We start from the raw sequence: 20,467 nt of genomic DNA on the forward strand, positions 1-20,467 counted from the left end.
ACCAGTTGAGTATGTGATACTGAGGCTCTCTTCTAGGGTTCTTGTCTCCAAGGCAACCTCTTCCAGTGGTATGTATTAGGAACACAATATTCATCTGGCCTGTTAATTCTAGACCTCTGATTCAGGATTTCTTGATTCTCGCTATATTCCTTATTGTCAAAAATAATCGAATTGGCCATTAAAACATCAAACAAACTATTCTCATAAGTGCAGGATGAAACAACATCATTCTGATCGCAGGGTTTCTCTCACATAGTGAGAATTTAAAGTTTGTGAAGTAAAATCCCACAGTTTTGGGACCAACTTTGATGGCTAAAGGTGAATTAAATGAAATGAAGGCAACCACTCTTGAGAAAAACACAACAGAAGTGTACTTCAGATGTGATGATAATAAACTAACTTATCATGACTTGACTTCAGTAAATTAGTTTAAACCGCCATTATTAGTTCGATGAAACTAAACCTCCGACATGAACCATTTAATAGCTCGACATTTCTTTTTGTTTGCGCCCAATGTTGTGTCATTATAGAAATTCACTTGCCAAATTGATACAACATATAGTCACTGTAAATAAGAACAGCGTCCCAAATAACCTCCCTTAAAGGTCAAATATACACATAAACAATTCTTTTATAGTTTATTTTTATACACTGGCTGGAGACAGTTTATTATCATTTATTCTGTTTATTGTGTTCAAGATGTTAATTTCTCACCTATCATGTATGCTAAAACAGATAACAAAAATGAAACCCATTTTTATTTACGCTTGTCCGTGTTGGACGTTGTCGTTTAAAATAAAATCTGAGTCCTTCTGTCCACCAGGGGCAACAGCTGAAACGCGTGTCCAATTGATGAGGTTTTCCGGGTACGTCACATCCTGTGTAGCAGTCATAAAGAAAGGTCTGGCGGGCTTCCGCGGCTTTAATTTTTCGTTTGTTGAACGTATCCGACTAACATCGGATCCATCGGAACCGCAAACATGGTGAGTGTTTTTAGCTATGGTACGGAACGATAATTTCTTCAGCTGGCGCTTAGAATTTCTGGCGGATGAAGTGGAATTGAATGAGGATATTGAACAAAACAGCGCTAGCTGTTAGCCTCGGTAGCCATTCCCGGTGTAACCGGCGCTTGTTCGCTTTATCGCTTTGCACATCTTAAGTTGCTCAGCGCTTCAAAACTTTCTACAACACTTACTGCATTTTGTGTGGGAAGTATTATATCTACCGTCTATTAGACTGTATTAAAGCGGCCCCAACAAAGCCGTTTAAAGCAAGCAAGGATAACAATTTGCAAATGATTTGTTGTTTTTATTTGCCCTCCGTTTCTTTCAGCAAGTGAGTCTTTGTTAAGCCAGTAACTTTCACTACCAATGTCATGGCTGTAACAGCAGTGTACCTTATAACTAGAGTAACCCGACATAAGAACCGAGATACAACACCCTGGTCCTCAATGTGGAGATCCAGCTCCAGTTAACCTGAATGAGACCACAGTTTTTTTAAATTTGATTTTAACGCTGGGAACGTGGCCCCATAGAGAAGGTGGGCTGTGCCCCATTCAAGGGGGCGTTGCAGGTATTCATACTGAAGTTACCTTTGATAACTTTTTTTGTTTTATTCTGATGGTGCTGCACATTGTGCTGCATAGACTAAATATTGGTGAAACATGTCTCCAAATGTGGTCGTATTCAGCTGAAACAGTTGTAAAACTGTTCTCAGCAAGTTACAGAAAGGAGGAAATGAAGTAGATGATCTCAGACTAAATGCATTTTTTTTCCCTAATCCCATCAATGCTGTGTTGGTGGACAGACGGTTGGCAAGAGCAGCAAGATGCTGCAGCATCTGGATTTCAGGATGAGGTGCATCCTGCAGGACGGACGGGTTTTCATTGGAACCTTCAAAGCTTTTGACAAACACATGAACCTGATCTTGTGCGACTGTGATGAGTTCAGGAAGATCAAGTAAGACACCTGCACAGTCTCGCAGTAACACAATGTTGTGGTACAGGAGTAGTATTTAAGTGTGATTCCCACAGGCCTAAGAATTCGAAGCAGCCTGAGCGGGAGGAGAAGAGAGTCCTGGGTCTGGTCCTCTTGAGAGGAGAGTACCTGGTGTCCATGACAGTGGAGGGGCCCCCACCTAAAGATGTGAGTTACATCTAGAGATTTTGGTTGCTCATCCTGGCTTTTGACGTCTTGCCGTCTTCCTCTCCTCAGACTGGAATTGCACGGGTCCCACTTGCCGGTGTGGCTGGAGGACCAGGTGTTGGTCGGGCAGCAGGACGAGGGGTACCCACTGGAGCCCCCATGCCACAGGCACCCGCTGGCCTTGCAGGGCCTGTTAGAGGGGTTGGTGGTCCCTCACAGCAGGTAACTGGTTAGAGATGTGGGGGTGTGTGGGGCTGTCTTTGTCATGTGCTGACAGTGAGTGTGGTCCCCAGGTGATGACCCCACAAGGCAGAGGGACGGTTGCTGCAGCTGCTGCTGGTGCCAGCATTGCAGGGCCTCCGACGCAATACCCACCAGGACGTGGAGCCCCGCCCCCAATGGGAAGGGGAGCCCCACCCCCTGGTGAGAGACTTACAGTATAGCTGACCTGGTGTACATTTATCCTGGGACCAATGGATGATCAACCGCTCCCTCCTGTCTACAGGCATGATGGGTCCGCCACCAGGAATGCGTCCCCCTTTGGGTCCACCCATGGGAATGCCACCAGGCAGAGGAGCTCCCATGGGTATGCCACCCCCAGGCATGCGGCCACCACCTCCCGGTAAGATTGTGGTCATGGAAGGTCGACTGTCCTCTTATGTGTGAATCCCTCACCCTCTTGTTGTTCACTGGTGCAGGACCTCCTCCCCCGGGGTTGAGACCGCCGCCGCGTCCTTGAAACTCCACCCTTCAGTGACCAGCTGCTGTATTTTATTTTTTAACGTTCTTTTTGTAATAAAGTGTCCTCGGACTTTTCAGTTCAACTGTGTACTTTGTGTACTAATTCTTTGAGTCAGAGTTGCTGGGTGCTCAAAATGGTGGAGGTAAGAGCTAAATGATCCATGTAGTGAACAGGTGAATAGAGGGCTGTGCTGGGACTGGATTACTGGTTAAGGTACAATGAACCTGCAGGCTGTATGAAGAGGGATTGAAATGCAGGCATCAGGTCAGCCTCATGGCATGCTGTGGTGCTGCAGAAGATGAGGGTCTGGTCTTTGCCTTTTCCAAATTGATTTTCTGTTGTCAGCAAGTTATTCTGATGCCTGAAAAAAAAAGGGATGTCAAAGGCTGCTGTTGGTGCCACTGGCCAGACAAAATGTCCCTTCAGCAGTGCAGCGGTCTGACTGCCTGACAGTTGTCCTGCACTGTGAGTTATTTTTAAATCATTTCCCTTCATGTTCATTGTGATTATTACACTGAGGGTATTGAGTATTTGTTATTGTGGTAATGGTCTTTGCGGTCATCAACGAGCCACGTTGCTCATTTAGCCTGTCTCACTGGACTGGAATAAATATTGGAATAAAAAGTCATTATCATGACTATTAATATGTTAAACTGGTATGTGCATTCTGGGACATTCAGAAAGCATGTTTTTTAACTTCCATTTTATTACATTTTTGTATCAGCAATTTACAATTCAATAAACAGACCTCAAATATACACTTTACAATAATACAGAACAATGACATAGTAAACGTGATATACAGAGCCCGAGTCCGAGAAATGGCCACATAAAGAAAGCAGAAAAAATATACAACATAGAAAGCATGTTTTTGAAACCTGTGGGAGGAATAAAGGCCGTTTAACGTCCACCTCACCGACGCTTGCGCTGTCGGCCGAGGGGGCTGGTCGAAGACCCAATCGGAACATTCTGTCTGTGGTTGGACTATCGCTTCAAGCGTTCGATTGGTTGGCAGATCATGATCAACGCCCCCAGCACAAGCTCTCGTTGTATTTTTTTTAACTTTCCCCCCTATTCCTCCAGTAAATATAAATCCACACGCGGTGCCCTAATTCCTATGCTAAGGTTTCATAGTAAGCCTTTCCTGGTCCACGTCCCGGGCAAGTCACGTGACATTGTTTCTTTTCACCGTCACCTGATCTATTGGTCACGTGACCCTAGCTTTTTAAAGTCACACAAGGAAACGGCGCTTCAAAGCCGGAAGTGAAGCGAGAAGGTGAGTTGTTTTCTTGAAACTTGTTTTGGTTTAAAGCAGATTATTTATTTTTCGAGTGTTTTTCCTTTGTCTTAATGTGTCACTTTGGCGAAAGGACCAGTAATGTTTATTCCATGCTAAATACGAAATAGACAAGGCAGAGTTAAACAATAACTCAAACCACAAAAGAAAAACAACAGAATCGCGTCGTTGTGAATCGACAGAGAAACCATTTGAGAAAGCTTGTGGCGTCTCTCGGGAGACACTTTTTTAAACAATGAAACAGTAACGAACAGTTATCAGTTCACTAAACGTTGTGTTTGCGCATTCTGAATGAGTCGTAGACGTTACTTCGGACGGTCGACACCTCTGTTCTGCTGTTCCATTCCCGGTTAACGACCGGTGAAAGACCACGCAAATGGGATCTGGTGCGATGTTATGCTCTTTCTCCATCAAATCGTGCAACACAACAACAAAGAAGACTGCCATGTTGAATTCTCACCTGGCATAACAAAGGTTTTAATGCTCGTAACGTGACGTCACTTCCTGTTTGGGGACAGATGCAGCTACTGTGGCTGGCTTCTTTCCTCCCCATTCTGTTGGTGGGCGAGGCGGCACCTGCGGCCGATGAGGTGACATACCTGCCGGGCTTAAAGAAACAGCCCAGCTTCAAGCATTATTCTGGATACTTGAATCTGCCGACGGGGAAGCACCTGTTCTACTGGTCAGTAGACACACACACACACACACACACACACACACACACACACACACACACACACACACACACACACACACACACACACACACACACACACACACACACACACACACACACGTGTCCCTACTGGGTCTTGGTGTCATTGGGTCTGTGGTTCTGTAGGTTTGTTGAGTCCCAAAAGCAGCCGTCATCAGACCCGGTGGTTTTATGGCTGAATGGGGGTCCGGGCTGCAGTTCTCTGGACGGATTGCTGACAGAACATGGACCCTTTCTGGTAGGGGACTGCTCACCTGGCCGGTCTCGCATACAGAGTTTCAGTTGGTCACCACCATGTCTGTGTTTCAGATCCAAGATGATGGCATCACACTGAGCTATAATCCGTACTCCTGGAACATGGTGCGCCAGTGACTGGTGTTGGGTAATTGGGCCAGGGGGTTCCTGTCAACTGAAAGGTTCTCTCTCTCTCTCTTGAGGTGGCAAATGTGTTGTACTTGGAGTCTCCCGCTGGAGTTGGCTTCTCATATTCTGATGATCAAGACTACAGAACCAATGATACAGAGGTAAAAACTGGGTCTTTCCTGGCGCTTCCCGATTGCTCTTCTGATGCCAGGTGAACCTTTTGACTGCAGGTTTCCATGAACAATTACCTGGCACTGAAGGAGTTCTTCAGACTGTTCCCAGAATACAAGACCAACCAGCTTTTCCTCATGGGTGAAAGTTACGGAGGAATTTACATCCCAACTCTGGCTGAGCGGGTGATGGAAGATGCCACCATCAACCTGCAGGTCTGAACCAGAACCGCTGTACACTTTGATGTTTAATGGTACTGTTTGGACTCATTATTGGCTTGGGATCTCTCTTGCAGGGTATCGCTGTGGGAAATGGGATGTCCAGCTATGAGATGAACGATAACTCTTTGGTCTTCTTCGCATATTACCATGGTCTTCTGGGCCGGACCCTGTGGCAACAGCTCAACCACTTTTGCTGCGACAGCAAGCAGTGCGACTTCTACAACAACCAGAACCCAAACTGCTCTGCCAGCGTAAGCCCGCCCAGTCTGACTGCACAATGCAAGAATATGTTAAAAAAAATGTTAGAAAATTATGAAGTTGCAGGAGACTGATGGTTATGTATTCAGTTTCATCTTTGAAAGACTGTAGGTCTTTGAAGAGCGTGAGTGTTCAATCACATCAGGAGGTTCCTGAGCTGAAAAACAGCATGGCAATGCAAAGTTAAGTCGCAAGTTCCTGAGCTGTCCAATTGTCAGGGATGGAGGCAACTTTGTTGAGAGGGTGTGGAGGAACTTTAGGAAGTGACAGGGCTTCCTGCGGTGGTATGTAAGACCCCCAACCCCTGTTATGGGATGAACTGGGGTTGCGGTTCAACTGATGTAACTATGTGGACACAACAACTGTTCTCATTAGTCAGCAAACGTGAGCATCATGTGTTCCTCTCCTGCAGGTCTCTCAAGTGGAGGACATTGTCTACAGCTCTGGACTGAACATGTACAACCTCTACGCTCCCTGTCCTGGTGGAGTCAAGGAGAGAATTAGGTAATCTGTGACTCATTACCAGAGCTGTGCATGTTTGCTTTGTCAGCAGAAACGGTTCTGTCTGCATTGACAGGTGACATGCGGTGACTGATTTAGGTATTGATTTAGTTTCAGAAAGAAAACAAACATTCCTGCGTGACAAAATAATGATATACAAGAAAAAGAGAAATAAATTGGAACAATTTATGTGTACAATTAAATACAAATCCTAATTGATCTAATTCAATAAAACGTGAATAATAATCTGCATATTTACAGTTTATCTTGCACCCATAGACTCTCTGAGATGTAGCAAGCCTAGAGTCTATGAATGGAAACGTAAATAATGTATTGTGGGTCTGAGGTAAATCAGAATAAATGTAGATTAGCTGACATCACAGACATATGTTTGCATTTATTTAACTAGCATTGAATGCACAGTCACTCTGTGAGTGACTCTTTCTTGTCCTCCCACTAATGTCTGTGCAAAAGTGCACTACAAGGCAGAACGGTTCCTACAGTGCTACAGATCTGGAATCCCAGGTAAATGCTTTCATGTTCAAAGGTGTCCTTTCCCTTCCTGTTTGTGGTGTAGTGTGGAGAAAGGCCAGCTGGTGATCCGAGACCTCGGGAACACCTTCATCCACCACCATAGGACTCGGCAGAGACACCAGGTGTGTGCACAGGAGACTCTGCCGTTGAGAACACAACATCTACATGTTTCACTGTCTGTTTAGAAATTGCGGGGTCTGGCATCTGGCCGTTTTCTCTTGACTCTTGACCCCCCCTGCACCAACTCGACCCCGTCCTCGCTCTACCTGAACGACCCGCAAGTCAGAGCTGCTCTCCACATTAAGTCCAAGTCGGCGGTGTGGACCATCTGCAGGTGAGAGAGCCCACAGAACCAGCGGCACAAGAAGGCCACTGAACCCTGGACTCTCCTTGTGCTCTAGCGCCGAGGTCAATCTGAACTACAACCGTCTGTTCATGGATGTCAGGAAACAGTACCTAAAAATTCTGTCTGCGCTGGTAAGTCTGGACCTGAGCTCAGTGTGTGTGTCCAGTGTCTGATGTGTGTTTTGTCTTGCAGAGGTACCGTGTTCTGCTGTATAATGGTGATGTGGACATGGCTTGTAACTTCATGGGGGATGAGTGGTTCGTGGAGTCTCTGCAGCAGCAGGTGAGCCAGCAGCGTGACAACGTCTCCGACCATCCCTGCGCGTGCTAATGTGTGCGTGTGTGTGGGCATCAGGTGGTGGTCCTGCGCCGCCCATGGCTGTATGAGGACCTGGATGGTCGACAGGTTGGCGGTTTTGTCAAAGAGTTTGACAGCCTTGCCTTTCTCACCGTGCGGGTAAAGTCCTGTTCACCTCAGCTATCTCTAGTTGATAGCACCCCTGGATCCTGTATGGTCATCATGTTGTCCTGACCTTTGACTTCTGTCCCTCTGTAGGGTTCGGGTCACATGGTTCCCACAGATCGACCAGTCGCTGCCTTTGCAATGTTTTCTAGATTCATCCAGAAGCAACCATTCTGACCCTCAGCTGACCTTCACCCTCTGACCTCTCCATGTCTCTCTTGTCATCCTCATCTGATCTTGTGCACTGATGTCTCCCGGTTGTCATGGAAACGAGCATTGATTTAATGCTTAGTTTTAAATAAAATTAAAAAAACAACAAATTGTTGAACTGAGAAAGAGCATCATGTCTTGTTTCTGGCAACTGATGGATAGCTGCGATGGATGCAAACGTCAACAGGAAATTACGTCATGGGTGGTGCATTTATCGAAGACAAACACCAACCATGAAATAGCTTTGCTCCCGTGAGAGCTGAGACGTCAGCGTCTTGATCTGACGGAAACGTTTTTTGCTCTCTCGGCATCGATCGAACAACCTTGTCCCGTTCATAAAGCACCAGAACCCGCGGAAGACGCTGGCATCATTTTTCATCTGGTGCGTCACGTGATGCTGCCTGACCGGAAATATTCGAGGTGGAGAACATCAACAATCTGCTGATCAGCATCTTGGAGAGACCTGGTCCCTGCTCTCCTCCTCTCGGTCCTGTCTGCAGTCCGTGGCCCGGTTGGTCTCCGGACCCGCGTCTTCGTCACTCCACGAACAGGTCGCGTCCTTATGGTGCAGAAGTCCCGGAACGGCGGGGTCTTCCCCGGTGAGCAGACGGACCCTAAGAAGCTGAAGGTCGGATTTGTGGGTCTGGAGGCCGGAGGGACGGAGTCCAGCCGGGACGGAGCTCTCCTCATAGCCGGTAAAGATCAGCTTCGATGTGAAGCGTTCAGAAGAAACTTGCGTTTCTGTCGTTGACAAATGATTAGTGACGCTTTTTTAACTAATAAAACAGCGGCTGGTTTGGGAGGCCAGGTGATGCACGGGCGCGTGCGTGACCGTGAACCGTGCATCACCCCGGTCCACCTGCCCAACTCGGGTCCAAATCCATTTCCCAATCCGGAACACCCCATTCTATTGCCCTCACCATGGCAACTGCTGACTGCGTGCGTCCGTGTGTAGGCGGGGATGAGGGTCCTCGTCGTCAACGCAACAGCGTCTCCAGCGGGAAGAGGCCTCCGAAGAGAAACGCTTTCTACCGACGGCTGCAGAACTTCCTGTACAACGTCCTCGAGAGACCTCGAGGATGGGCCTTCATCTACCACGCCTACGTGTGAGTGCGCTCTCCTCACCTGTGCTTCAACATGAGGTCACTGAGCGCCCCGATGACACGCTTGTGTTCCAGGTTTCTACTGGTCTTCTCCTGCCTGGTTCTGTCCGTGTTCTCCACCATCAAAGAGTACGAGAAGAATTCAGAGGATGCTCTCTACATCCTGGTACTGTGCTCACATTTATTGGTGAAACATCAATCTGCAAAAGTAGAACCGACATGTTCATGATGCACAGCAGCTATGAAGAGAGGAAAGACAAAATAAAGTCACATGCAAATAGACGTTGAATAAAATATCTATTTATGTATTTATATATGTTAAATATTTATTTATGCATTTATTTTTGTATATTTTATATATATTCGCATCAAGATAATGAAGATGAAAACTCTTGTTTCTCTTAAGATGGTGTTAAACAATCGACAGAGGAGGTGGTGTGCTGGGGTGATGTGTTGTCGTCTGTAGTTGCCTTGAGTCCAGGTTCTGGTCCAGTAGGAAGCTGAACAGAGAAAAAAGTTTTGCAAGACTGTTTCTTTTCTGGATTTATACACTTATTTTCCTTGACAGGAAGTGGTCACCATTGTGGTGTTCGGGGTAGAGTACATGGTTCGGATCTGGGCTGCGGGCTGCTGCTGTAGGTACAGAGGTTGGCGAGGACGACTCAAGTTTGCCAGGAAACCCTTCTGTGTCATCGGTTAGTGCGGGACTCTCCACCCTGCAGCCCGTGTGGCCACGCCCACTCACCTGTGTCTCCTCGTTGTCCTCAGACATCATGGTTCTCATCGCCTCCATCTCCGTGCTGGCTGCCGGGACTCAGGGAAACGTCTTCGCCACCTCCGCCATCCGTTCGCTTCGGTTCCTGCAGATTCTCCGTATGATCAGGATGGACCGACGGGGAGGGACCTGGAAGCTGCTGGGGTCTGTGGTGTACGCCCACAGCAAGGTCAGCATCTCTCATGCGCCTGCTCCTCTTTATGTGCCTCACGTTTGTTTCCTCATTCTCACTCCAAAATAAGTCACGCTGACAGTTGTGTAACTGCTTTGGCCTGTTGTCTCGCTGCTTCCAGGAGCTGATCACTGCCTGGTACATTGGTTTCCTGTGTTTGATTCTGGCCAGTTTCTTGGTCTACCTGGCAGAGAAGGAGGACAATGACCAGTTTGAGACCTATGCTGACGCCTTGTGGTGGGGACTGGTATGTCACACACTCAGACTTGAAGCCACAGTTCATGTTGTGCCCTTCAACTGTACCTGTGTGTGTGACAGATCACCCTCACCACGATCGGATACGGAGATAAGTTCCCGATTACATGGAACGGTCGACTCCTGGCTGCGACCTTCACTCTCATAGGAGTTTCCTTCTTCGCCCTCCCGGCTGTGAGTTTTGTCCTCAACCATCAGATGAATCTCATCGCCTGCTTCATCTGTTTCTTCTCTATGTCTTCAGGGGATCCTGGGATCTGGTTTTGCCTTGAAGGTCCAGGAGCAGCACCGACAGAAACACTTTGAGAAGAGACGGAACCCCGCTGCTGGACTTATCCAGGTGTGCAGCTCCTGCATCTGGACATATCTCTGTCCACTAACAATCTGACCTTACAGGCAGCCTGGCGCGTCTACGCCACCAACCTGAGTCGCAGCGATCTCACCTCCACCTGGGACTATTACGAGAGGACAGTGTCTGCCCCGATGTACAGGTGTGTGAGCCCTCACAGCATCAACACCTCCTAGTCCTTGTTTCAATCGTCTCTTCTATGCAGGTTAATACCTCCTCTCAACCAGCTGGACCTTCTGAGGAACCTCAAGAACAAGTCCGGACTCTCGTTCAGGTGAGTGTCTCTGTCTGTGTGTCTCTGTGTTCCTGCATTCTGATGGTGTTTTCTAAACAGGAAGGACTTATAGTCATTTGAAATATCAAATCCAGAGGTGTTGTCGAAGGGTTTATGAACATTTGGTGACTTCAGAACTCTTGATTTGTCGTCTCTTTGTCCGCCTGCAGGAAGGACGTGCAGCCAGAACCGTCTCCAAGGTCAGTAATCCTGAAACACATTTTCAATAAGTATTAAATAAAATGTATATAAATTTGAAATGATAGATTTTTGTTCTGTTTTGTGCTGGATGCTTAAGAAAATATTTTTCATGTTTACCTGTCCCGTCTTTCTTTTGGCCCCTCACCACAGTCACAGCATGTCATGTGACCCCTCAGTAAATGTAGTCGGCCACCCTTGCTCTAGATGGTTGTTTCTCTGCTCCTCAGCCAAAAGGTCAGTCTGAAGGAACGAGTCTTTTCATCCCCGCGGGGCTCCTGCACTAAAGGAAAAGGCTCCCCTCAACATGGTGAGTGTGGCTGTCTACTCATTGGTCCAGCAGATGAACATGACCACCTTGGTGTCCCACCTTCTGTAGTCAGCAGTGGCGTTTCTGTTGGACCTGGGGTCAGTCCTGGATTGCCTCAAGGTCCCGGTGGGGTCCAGGCAGTGCGACGCTCGCCGAGCATCGAGCCCAGTCAGGAGGAGAGTCCCAGCAAGGTTCCGAAGAGCTGGAGCTTTGGAGATCGCAGTAGGACCAGACAGGCCTTCAGGATCCGGGGGGCTGCCTCCAGACAGAACTCCGAAGGTATCTTTCCGCTGTCAAGTAGATTGAATGTACAGTGCTCGGGGACCTCTACAGGGGGCTGTTGAGGGGGTCAACATCTGGTCAGGTGTTCTGAGGGATCTCCAGGTCTTGAAGATCCGGTAGACCGATAGTGACGCAATACACTGAAGATCAAGACAATCTTCTTCAACACATGTCATTTAGTAGACCAAATGTATGGACCCACTGGTGACCTCACCGGGATTTCAACCCACAACCTCCTACTCCATAGACTGATACCAAGTGGGCCCGCTGCAACCAACATGATGATGATGATGCCTTTGATGATGACGAATGATGAAGATGACGCTCTCCTCTCTTCTTCTAGTGCTGATAGAGATGCAGGATGAAGATTTCAGACAGAAAGGTTCCCCAGGTCAGCGTGAACACATGCACTCGCGTCGCTGCTTCTGTCACTGTCGCTGCCGCAGCAGCAGCTCCTGCTGCCGCCACCGCTGCTGTGCTTGTCACATGGCTGTACTTCCTCCTGCAGAATACAAGCGCCCCTTGTGTTTCTGTGGCTCCTCCGTCACGTTCACAGCGAGATGCTTTCTGTTGTGTTTCCCGCCGCAGACGCCAGCCTGCCGGGTGAAGACTTGGCCGACGACAAAAGCTGCCACTGCGAGTTTGTGCCTCAGGATCTGACGCCGGGGTTGAAGGTCACCATCAGAGCTGTGTGGTAGGAACGCAACCTTCACAATAAAAGCGTTTGTTCATTTGCTTTGTTTACCATTTATTTAACCGTTGTTGTGATGAAGCCATTTTCAGCTTATTATTCATCATTTGTGTTTGTTTTATTTATTTTTGCTCACACCAGGGTCAAAGGTCACCATCACCTGTTGGGTAAGAGCAGTTAGATTTAGTGTCACAGTTTCCTCTTGTTTCCTGTCCGTCCGCTTCACGGCGCCTCCTGCTGGTTCTGTGGTGTCATGTCCCTGATTTTATTCATGTGGGGTTCCGCCAGGGGGGTTCCTCTCCGTCATTCCAGCTCTGAGATCAAACTAGCCTTTGAGCCATTTGAAGGTCGCTACCTTTCTTCTCATCATTGTTCTTTCCTGACATGTGTCTCAGCATCATGAGGTTCATGGTATCGAAGAGGAAGTTCAAGGAGAGCCTCCGTCCGTACGACGTCATGGATGTGATAGAGCAGTACTCCGCAGGTCATCTGGACATGCTCGCCCGCATCAAAAACCTTCAGTCCAGGTCCGACCCCCATACTCTCCTGATGGTTGGTTTTGCTGGAACGAAAGGACCCACCATGTTGTCCCTGCAGGGTGGACCAGATTGTAGGAAGAGGAATCACGATCACAGATAAGGATCGTCCCAAAGCAGCGAACGAGGAGCTTCCAGAGGACCCGAGCATGATGGGACGCCTGGGGAAGGTGGAGAAACAGGTAGCCTTCACAGCTACTTGATGACCTTCTGAGTAGTGATCTGCTGATTCATGGTTTAGTGGGGTCTGAACATGGTGAAGCTTCAACGGTCCATCACTACTTCTGAGTGTTGCTCCTCGCCACATCCGGCATGACTGCAGGTTCTGTCCATGGAGAGGAAGCTGGACTTCCTGGTGAACATCTACATCCAGAGGATGGGGATTCCTCAGGCCGAGACTGACGCTTATTTTGGAACCAAAGAACCTGACCCGGCACCACCTTACCACAGTCCCGTGGATCAGCTTGAAAAGAGTCACTCAAGCCACAAAATCCATCAGTAAGTTATTGAGTTTTTCTCTTACTTGTAAAGCAGTTATAAGGTTTTAACTGCTTTACAAGTAAGAGAAGAGGTTTTAGCTGGTGTGGTAGGACTGAGCAGTCTCACTGTAACTGCTTCACTGTGGTATTAAATGAAACATCAAACACTCAACTCAGCATCTAACTGCAGTGAAACTATGTTGTTGACAGAGTGCAGCCTGGGGACCACACGGAGAAGAGTGGTCTGGAGATGAAGATGGTCCGCTCCAGCAGTTCCACCGGACACAGGAACTACAGCGTCCCCAGCTGTCCTCCCTCCACCTCATGGCAGCCAATCAGCTCCCAGCCACCCCAGCAAGCTCTGCCTTGCTCTCACCATAGCAACACTCCAAGTCCAGTGGGAGACGGCTCGCTAGTTCGCCTTCCGCCACCCCCGCCGGGTGAGCGCCAGGGTGGGAACCGGTCTCATCGACACACTGCCGTGGACCGTGGAGGAGCGGAGAAGCAGAAGGAAGCTGGGTACGAGCTGGTGAAGGACGAGAGTGAAGCCTCATTACCCTCAGTGGACCATGAGGAGCTCCAGCACTCCTTCAGTGGACTGTCCGTCTCACAGTCCAGAGAGACACTGGACTTCTTCAACAATGGCTTCCACTCCACCCCCACCTCGGTGGGAGACCCGCAAAGACGGGGAAGTGCCGCCCGCTGCTCCACCGTCCAGCCCCACATTGCGGAGGGTGAGTCTGACACGGACTCTGACATGTGTGTCCCCTCACCACAGTCAGACCACGCCTGGACCAAGTGAAGTCCAAAGAAAAAAACAAAACCAGCAGAACCACAAAAATACTGCACCAGCGGAAGAAAGCAGGAAAGGAAAACAAACATTTGCATGAATGTAATTTTAACTGAATAAACACCTGAAATGTTGTGCTCCTCCTGAATATGGCAACAAAACGGCACAAACTCATTTCAAACACAACTTTATTGACCAATGACATTCTGCTTCACTTCCTTTTGAACCTGAAAGACACCAGGGGGCGATATGTTAGTCCACCAGCAACTGTGTCTTCCTTGGCAAGCCAACATACCTGCTGCCGCCGCGCTTCCTGTCCAGTCCCAGACGCTTCCTGTCCATGAAGGACGGCCTGATGGGGAGACAGGGACGGTCATTTGAGAGAGACAACTCACCCACAGCTAGTTAGACGGTTGTCTCACCCTGCTCTGTAGTTCTTCAGGTTCTTCTTACTCGTGTTGGTCAGCTCTTTGTCAAACGACGACTTAGCACGTCCTGCGCTTCCTGTCTTCTTGTTCGCTGCGGGGAGACATGTTTGTGTTTCAGAGAAGCCTGAGAAGACTACGAAGGCTTGTACCACGTCCCACCTTTCTTCTGAACTGGCTCCTCCTCTGGCATGACTCGTGCTCTCTTTGCCCGTCGCTCTCTCTTAGCGGCTCGCTCTGCAAACATCTGAGCCTTCAGAATCTCGAACTGGGCGCGGTCCTCTGCCTGTTGACGCAGGACCAGTTTGGTTGGTGACCCCACAGCTTCCTGTTGATGGCTCCACCGATACACTTACAGTCAGATCTTTCTTTTTCCTGCCGTCTTTAAGAAACTTCTCTCTCTTCTTCTTTCCCCTGAGAGCTAGGTCGAACTCCTGCAGTGCCTTCGACACTGTAAAACACATTCACATTCACAGTAAGAGGTTCACGCAGGGATGTCCGCACCAGTTCATCCACACCATTCAACGCTTTCTTTTGAGTTTTACTTCATTTTTTGAAACCAGGAAGAGAAGTTTCTTTGTGTAGATGGAGAATAACTCGGTGGGTGCGAGTGTGGTGGCAGATGTGGGCACAGAACTCACCCCGACTCTGTTTTCGTTCCTGTTGCGTTTGAAACCAAACTCTCTGGGACTCAGATGAGGTTGTACCATTCAGGCGCTTTTGTGCGACGCTCAACTACACATGCACATAAGGGGGCGGGTTCACAGAGGGAAACCAGTGGGATTAGAGACAGGTATGCGAGTGTGAGACCTTGGTACCTTGGCCTCAGAAGCAGCCAGCTCTCGTTCTTCTCGCTCCAGCTTTACCACAGCTTCAACATCTGTCTCCAGTTTTGAAATCAAGTCTCGAAACTTCAATACCACTTCTGGAACAACAAAGGTCGGCTGAGTCAAAGGTCGGCATGTCAGCGTCCAGCTGCCGGCGAGGAGCCAGCTGCTCCACCCTGACGTGCAGACACACACAAAAGCACATACGTACCAGCTGGCAGCACTCGAGCTTTGACGCTGCTCTTCGCAGACTTCACCACCTCCTTCAACATCTTCCTCTCCGACTCACCCACCAGAGACACGGAGCGTCCAGACCGACCCGCCCTGGCCGTGCGACCGACGCGATGGACGTAGTGTTTCACTGTTGACGGCATCGTGAAGTTGATCACCTGCGAGAGAAAATGGTTTTCCTCAATTCAGCACCGCATCAGGTGAGACAGAAGGCTCGAGTGTTCCAGAAACATCTGGCTCGGGCTCTGGCTCCCCCAACAGAAAGACCATTAAACATGTGGCTTGTGCAAAATAAAATGTGTCAGTAATTACGAGTCAGTCCTGGAACAATAAAATATAATCCAGCCCATCACATGACCATTCTACTCTAGTCAACATCCACTAGGAATAACTCGATAATAATGGAACATCTCAGTGTCAGATTCATCACTAGGGACGGGAGGTATGGACAAAAAAGGTTATTGGGATAAATGTTGTAATTGTAAATTCTATTCTCAAAATCATGATACAAACGGTCAGTCCTTTGTCTTGTGTGATGAAAAACATCTTCACAATTCTCTCTCCTAAAATGGTTGTTTTTTATTGCCTCACTGAAGATTTCACTAATACTTTCTTCGCTTTAGAATTTGTTGATGGCCCCTAACTGCATGTGCTGATGTCAGAGACATGTGGACGACCCAGGGACTCAGAGTCGACTAGCGCCGTTGCGGTCTTGTCTTGTTCACGTGTGCAGGTCCAATGCAGCGAGTGTATCACGAATTTATCGTGAGATACACAATTGTCTTTGCGGAGATTGTGTTTGGCGCTATATTGTGTACGATACGTTATCGCCCATCCCTATTCATCACGAATGCATCACGCATCAACACCCACTCACAGTCTTCACGCCATCGATGTCCAGCCCACGAGCTGCTACATCCGTGGCCACCAGGATGTCGATCTCATCATCTTTGAATCGTCTGAAGAACAGTCACCAATGACATGAGGACATGAGGTCATAAAGCTGTCAACCACTACAAAGGCTTCACCTGAGGTTCTCCAGTCTCTGGTTCTGACTCAGTTCTCCATGCAGTTCTCCCACCTTCAGGCCCATCAGTCCCAGCAGGATGTGCAGCCTGTGAGCTTGTTTCCTGGTCTGGGTGAACACCATCACGTGATCCTGGAAGGTCCTGGTGAGCAAAGCTGAGAGCAGGTGTCAGAACCTTCACCGGAGAGCAGAGCGGAGGAAGCTCTCACCTGCCACCACCGCCTCCCGGTCTCCTTCTCTGTTGGCTCGGATTCTCACAAATTCCTGCCGCAGGTACGGTGCCACGTCGGTGTTACTGTTGACAAAGATTCTGATTGGCTCCTTCAGAGAGACGGCAGCCAGATCCTTCACCTGGAGACACAGACCGGATCAGAGATCCACCATGAGGGACTGGACACCTACACTAGACCCAGATCCTCTGAGTTGACCTTGTTTTTGTCTCCTGCAAGACAGGGTCTACTGCCACCTGCTGCCCGAATGAGCACATTGCAGTCATATTATATATTATATAGATCTTTCAGGCGTGAACTAGCGTGAAAATAAATGAATACAGAGCAATATTAATGTATAAAAAGTAAAATAAATATGACCAGAAGGGAGCAGCTCAGCTGCACTCTCAAGCACCTTCCTAGCTAGTTCAGTGATTCCAAAGACCAGGTCAGAGAACCTGGTCAGTGTGCACCTTTATTTTCATGCAGTCGCTGCAGACTGTTGCCTTTGAAAATAAAACTTGTGTGGGCCACTTCTTGAGAAAACACTATCCTTGAGAGGGCCCTATGACATTGTGGGGACATTTGCCAGGACACCACAAGGTTAAGCCTCAATTTGAGGATGAAGACTTCAAAACAACTGGGTAGAATTGGGTTTCAGTTTGGTTCAGAGTCCTGGTTTAGGTGAGCCATTTGTTATGGCAATAAGAAACCTCACAATGTCTCCACAAGGACAGAAATACAAGCATGCGTATGTGTGTCAGATTGGTTTATCTATTATTGTGTGGAGCAAATTGGGGACAACACACCTAGTTAGGACCATTTTGCTGGCCCTACCAAGCTTAAGCTTCAATTTGAGGAAGGGTTGACTGGGGAAGGGTTATGGCATTGAGAGGTCCTCAGAAGGACAGAGATACAAGTGTGTGTGGGTGCATACCTCCTCTGTCATTGTAGCTGAAAACAACATGGTCTGTCGGTTGTATGAACATAGTCTAATAATCTCCTTCATCTGCTCTTCAAAATATTCATCCAACATCCTGCAGATGAGAAGGTGACATCGAATGTCAAGCAGGAGGAAGCCAAAGGTCAGCAGGGCTCAACCACGTACCTGTCAGCCTCATCCAGGATCAGGATCTCAATGTTGGTCAGTTCAAAGCTCGGTGTGTTGTGAAGGTGATCAATAAGGCGACCTGGAGTTGCAATGAGAACATCAGGTCCTGCTCTCAAGGCCACCTCCTGAGACTTGAGGTCCAAACCGCCTGCCAAAAGACCACAGAGGTGAGCTGATGTTCATGTTAGACGGCGGCATGAGGATGCCAGCGTCGTACCGACAGCCAGACAGGTTGTTATGGAGGTGAACTGCGCCAGCTGACGGGCTACAGAGTGAACTTGGATCCCCAGCTCTCTGGTAGGAACAAGAACCAACACCCGGGTCACCTGCGACGTCTTCGGTTTGTACACCAAACGCTCCAACACAGGCAGCATGAAGGCGGCGGTCTTTCCTGGAGGAGACATGAGTTTGGTGACCAACATGGCTCATGTGGGCCGTGAGAGCCCGTGGGGACGAACCTGTTCCTGTGGCTGCGCAGGCACACAGGTCTCGACCCAGCAGACCCACCGGAACACAAGCCTTCTGGATCGGAGTGGGCTGCTTGAAGCCCAGAGCAGTGATGGCCTGCAGAGGCAGATGACTTGTTAGTGGGGCAGGGACACTTGAGGACAGTATCCTGTGCGTGAGGCAGGTACCTTCAGGATGGGGCGAGACAGGTTCATGTCGTCAAACGTCAGTTTGTCATCAAACTGAGACGCATCTCCAGAAAATGTCTCTGCGACCTGAAGATAAAGAAGAGCAGTGAATTGCGTGCCCTGCGTTGCTCCTACTCTCCCAGCAGCTCACCTCCTCTGCAGCCTTCTTTCCCCTCCCTCGCCGGCCCTTTTCTCTCAGTGTGTCTGTCAGAAAGTGACAGATGTTAAAACCATCGGAACCTACGGCGTGAGAAGCACAGTGAACTCACCGGACTTTGTCAGGATCTTTTCATCGCCAGAGTCAAACTCATCATCTTCCTCCTCATTATCATCGTCATCGTCATCATCATCATCGTCATCGTCGTCGTCATCTTGGCTTCCACTTGCTGTCTCGTCCTCCTTTATCCCAGCATCTCCTGTGGCTTTCTCCTGATAACACAACACGGATCAGAACCTCAGGCCAAGACAGTATAACAGTAGGCTTCTAAGGTTTTGTTTCACATTGAATTAAGACCAACACAACTCCTTCATTATGTCTTCCAAGGAAATAAGTGTGTAGCTTCACCGAAACATTACGTGTGGTTTTAAGATGAAATACTGTGCTTACTTCGGCTTTTCTTTTCTTCCGGACCTTCTCGATCTTCTGGTCGAGGGTTGTCAGGCTTCTCTGGAAGCAAGACGGTACAAATAAGAATAAGAGTCAGATCCTCCGCACACGGAAGGTTCTGCCTCACCTTTTTCTTCAGCTGCTTCAGGACATCGGCCATGACCCAGTCCTGGTTCTCCTCGGGAACTTGCTCACCAAACTGGAAGTCCAGGTTGAAGTCGCCAGCTCCGCGAGTCCCCAACTTCTTTTTGCGGTTCAGGATGATGGGTTGGTCCTGAGGTCATGGTGACAATAGGCGAGGTTTCGTGTGCGTGCGTGGAAATAAAACACGAGCCCAAACATACCTCTGAATCCGATTGCGAATCCGGCTCGTCTGGACTCTGCTCATCATCTCCGATGGTTCCGATCAAACCGAGATGTTCGAACATGACGAGGAAATTTGCAGACGCAAATTACAAAGTAGGAAATCCGCCGAGAGTTTTTCCCCACTGGTAAACACGTGCTGACGGAAACAGACGGTAGGAAGCGACACTACTTCTTCTGTGAGACCAACCTCTGCTCTCGCTCTGCTACCCCCCACAGGCTCAGCGGCAACACTACACACACATAAAATATATTTCAAAATACAAGACGACTCTTTGTAAATTTTTTAAAATAATATTTTACTTTTTAATACTTTAAAATATAGGAATTAAAAAAGAAAGAAAAAACTATTAGACAGTGACAGTTAAATGTGCAAAGCTTGGACAAACATTGTCAATTATCCAGTTTCTTGGAACTAGTGTCCCCATCCCACAATCTTCCCAGCAAAAGTGACTTAAACTCACCTTCATCTTGTCTCAGCTTCCTTCTTCATCTTGTATCACCTTCATCATTACATCTGCCCTTCATCACAACTCATCTTCATCGTGATTAACTAATATCACAAGAGATCTTCATCATGATTCAGTGTCATGCAACCTTCACCTCACCTTTATCATTGCTATCAACTATCTCATTTGACAAAAGCTTTAAGTCCTAGAAGCCTTATCTTTTTATTTTTGATAGATAATGACTGGAAATGAGGATCTTGAACCATGTCCAACCCCCCCAGTCGCACCCAGTCGAGAGATGCTTCAGCCCCCCAACAGAAATAACTGCCTGAAAAAAAGAATGAATCCTTTGAGTTCCTGTTGTTGCTTTGCCAACCTCATGCCTGACCTCTGCTTCGTATAACC

General features: G+C 48.3%; 4 protein-coding genes across 6 annotated transcripts; 3 read left to right on the plus strand and 1 right to left on the minus strand.

Annotated features, from left to right (window-relative positions):
• The first annotated feature begins 869 nt into the window (after nt 1-869).
• On the plus strand, nt 870-2,975 carry snrpb (small nuclear ribonucleoprotein polypeptides B and B1). Its single transcript, XM_053867186.1, has 7 exons — nt 870-983; nt 1,807-1,958; nt 2,033-2,144; nt 2,214-2,366; nt 2,438-2,567; nt 2,650-2,766; nt 2,843-2,975. The coding sequence occupies exons 1-7, from the start codon at nt 981-983 to the stop codon at nt 2,881-2,883; spliced, it is 708 nt and encodes a 235-aa protein (XP_053723161.1). The 5' UTR covers nt 870-980; the 3' UTR covers nt 2,884-2,975.
• Nucleotides 2,976-4,088: 1,113 nt separating this feature from the next.
• Nucleotides 4,089-8,082, plus strand: ctsa (cathepsin A). Its single transcript, XM_053867153.1, has 14 exons — nt 4,089-4,162; nt 4,702-4,865; nt 5,025-5,136; nt 5,208-5,258; nt 5,336-5,422; nt 5,492-5,647; nt 5,728-5,904; nt 6,324-6,415; nt 6,990-7,068; nt 7,132-7,280; nt 7,348-7,423; nt 7,485-7,574; nt 7,647-7,748; nt 7,848-8,082. The coding sequence occupies exons 2-14, from the start codon at nt 4,702-4,704 to the stop codon at nt 7,929-7,931; spliced, it is 1,419 nt and encodes a 472-aa protein (XP_053723128.1). The 5' UTR covers nt 4,089-4,162; the 3' UTR covers nt 7,932-8,082.
• A 109-nt stretch (nt 8,083-8,191) lies between these two features.
• Nucleotides 8,192-14,537, plus strand: LOC128760111 (potassium voltage-gated channel subfamily KQT member 2-like). Of its 3 annotated transcripts, XM_053867129.1 has the most exons (19): nt 8,192-8,659; nt 8,920-9,070; nt 9,143-9,233; nt 9,636-9,762; nt 9,836-10,011; nt 10,136-10,261; nt 10,333-10,443; nt 10,514-10,609; nt 10,666-10,760; nt 10,824-10,892; nt 11,063-11,092; nt 11,321-11,400; nt 11,470-11,679; nt 12,026-12,073; nt 12,271-12,376; nt 12,769-12,900; nt 12,971-13,091; nt 13,232-13,407; nt 13,599-14,536. In XM_053867129.1, the coding sequence occupies exons 1-19, from the start codon at nt 8,527-8,529 to the stop codon at nt 14,188-14,190; spliced, it is 2,670 nt and encodes an 889-aa protein (XP_053723104.1). In that variant the 5' UTR covers nt 8,192-8,526; the 3' UTR covers nt 14,191-14,536. The 3 variants fall into 3 exon arrangements, with proteins under 3 accessions (XP_053723104.1, XP_053723103.1, XP_053723105.1); XM_053867128.1 differs by having other exon boundaries at nt 11,321-11,679; nt 13,599-14,537; XM_053867130.1 differs by lacking the exon at nt 12,026-12,073 and having other exon boundaries at nt 13,599-14,537.
• On the minus strand, nt 14,350-19,809 carry ddx27 (DEAD (Asp-Glu-Ala-Asp) box polypeptide 27). Its single transcript, XM_053867133.1, has 21 exons — nt 19,595-19,809; nt 19,378-19,524; nt 19,251-19,310; nt 18,913-19,072; nt 18,795-18,847; nt 18,644-18,730; nt 18,467-18,572; nt 18,226-18,399; nt 18,006-18,156; nt 17,835-17,934; nt 16,898-17,039; nt 16,690-16,843; nt 16,539-16,620; nt 15,642-15,819; nt 15,422-15,528; nt 15,245-15,338; nt 14,960-15,054; nt 14,766-14,889; nt 14,601-14,697; nt 14,474-14,530; nt 14,350-14,405 (listed from the first exon to the last, which is right to left on the minus strand). The coding sequence occupies exons 1-21, from the start codon at nt 19,676-19,678 to the stop codon at nt 14,390-14,392; spliced, it is 2,268 nt and encodes a 755-aa protein (XP_053723108.1). The 5' UTR covers nt 19,679-19,809; the 3' UTR covers nt 14,350-14,389.
• Between the last annotated feature and the right edge of the window lie 658 nt (nt 19,810-20,467).

This window comes from Synchiropus splendidus, chromosome 6 (genome assembly GCF_027744825.2).
Source record: "Synchiropus splendidus isolate RoL2022-P1 chromosome 6, RoL_Sspl_1.0, whole genome shotgun sequence".
NCBI classification, from domain to species: Eukaryota; Metazoa; Chordata; class Actinopteri; order Syngnathiformes; family Callionymidae; genus Synchiropus; species Synchiropus splendidus.

Bases quoted from the DNA above. Each gene is read 5' to 3' on its own strand.
- snrpb (XM_053867186.1), top strand. The intron at 1,959-2,032 runs GTAAGACACCTG...TGATTCCCACAG, and splicing joins GATGAGTTCAGGAAGATCAA to GCCTAAGAATTCGAAGCAGC. The intron at 2,145-2,213 runs GTGAGTTACATC...TCCTCTCCTCAG, and splicing joins AGGGGCCCCCACCTAAAGAT to ACTGGAATTGCACGGGTCCC.
- ctsa (XM_053867153.1), top strand. From the start codon at position 4,702: ATGCAGCTACTGTGGCTGGCTTCTTTCCTCCCCATTCTGTTGGTGGGC. The intron at 5,259-5,335 runs GTGCGCCAGTGA...CTCTCTCTTGAG, and splicing joins ATCCGTACTCCTGGAACATG to GTGGCAAATGTGTTGTACTT. The intron at 7,749-7,847 runs GTAAAGTCCTGT...GTCCCTCTGTAG, and splicing joins TTGCCTTTCTCACCGTGCGG to GGTTCGGGTCACATGGTTCC.
- LOC128760111 (XM_053867128.1), top strand. From the start codon at position 8,527: ATGGTGCAGAAGTCCCGGAACGGCGGGGTCTTCCCCGGTGAGCAGACG. The intron at 10,610-10,665 runs GTGTGCAGCTCC...CTGACCTTACAG, and splicing joins CCGCTGCTGGACTTATCCAG to GCAGCCTGGCGCGTCTACGC. The intron at 12,377-12,768 runs GTAGGAACGCAA...CATGTGTCTCAG, and splicing joins GTCACCATCAGAGCTGTGTG to CATCATGAGGTTCATGGTAT.
- ddx27 (XM_053867133.1), bottom strand. From the start codon at position 19,678: ATGTTCGAACATCTCGGTTTGATCGGAACCATCGGAGATGATGAGCAG. The intron at 19,073-19,250 runs GTAAGCACAGTA...TTGTGTTATCAG, and splicing joins GGAAGAAAAGAAAAGCCGAA to GAGAAAGCCACAGGAGATGC. The intron at 17,935-18,005 runs GTACGTGGTTGA...TCTCATCTGCAG, and splicing joins ATCCTGGATGAGGCTGACAG to GATGTTGGATGAATATTTTG.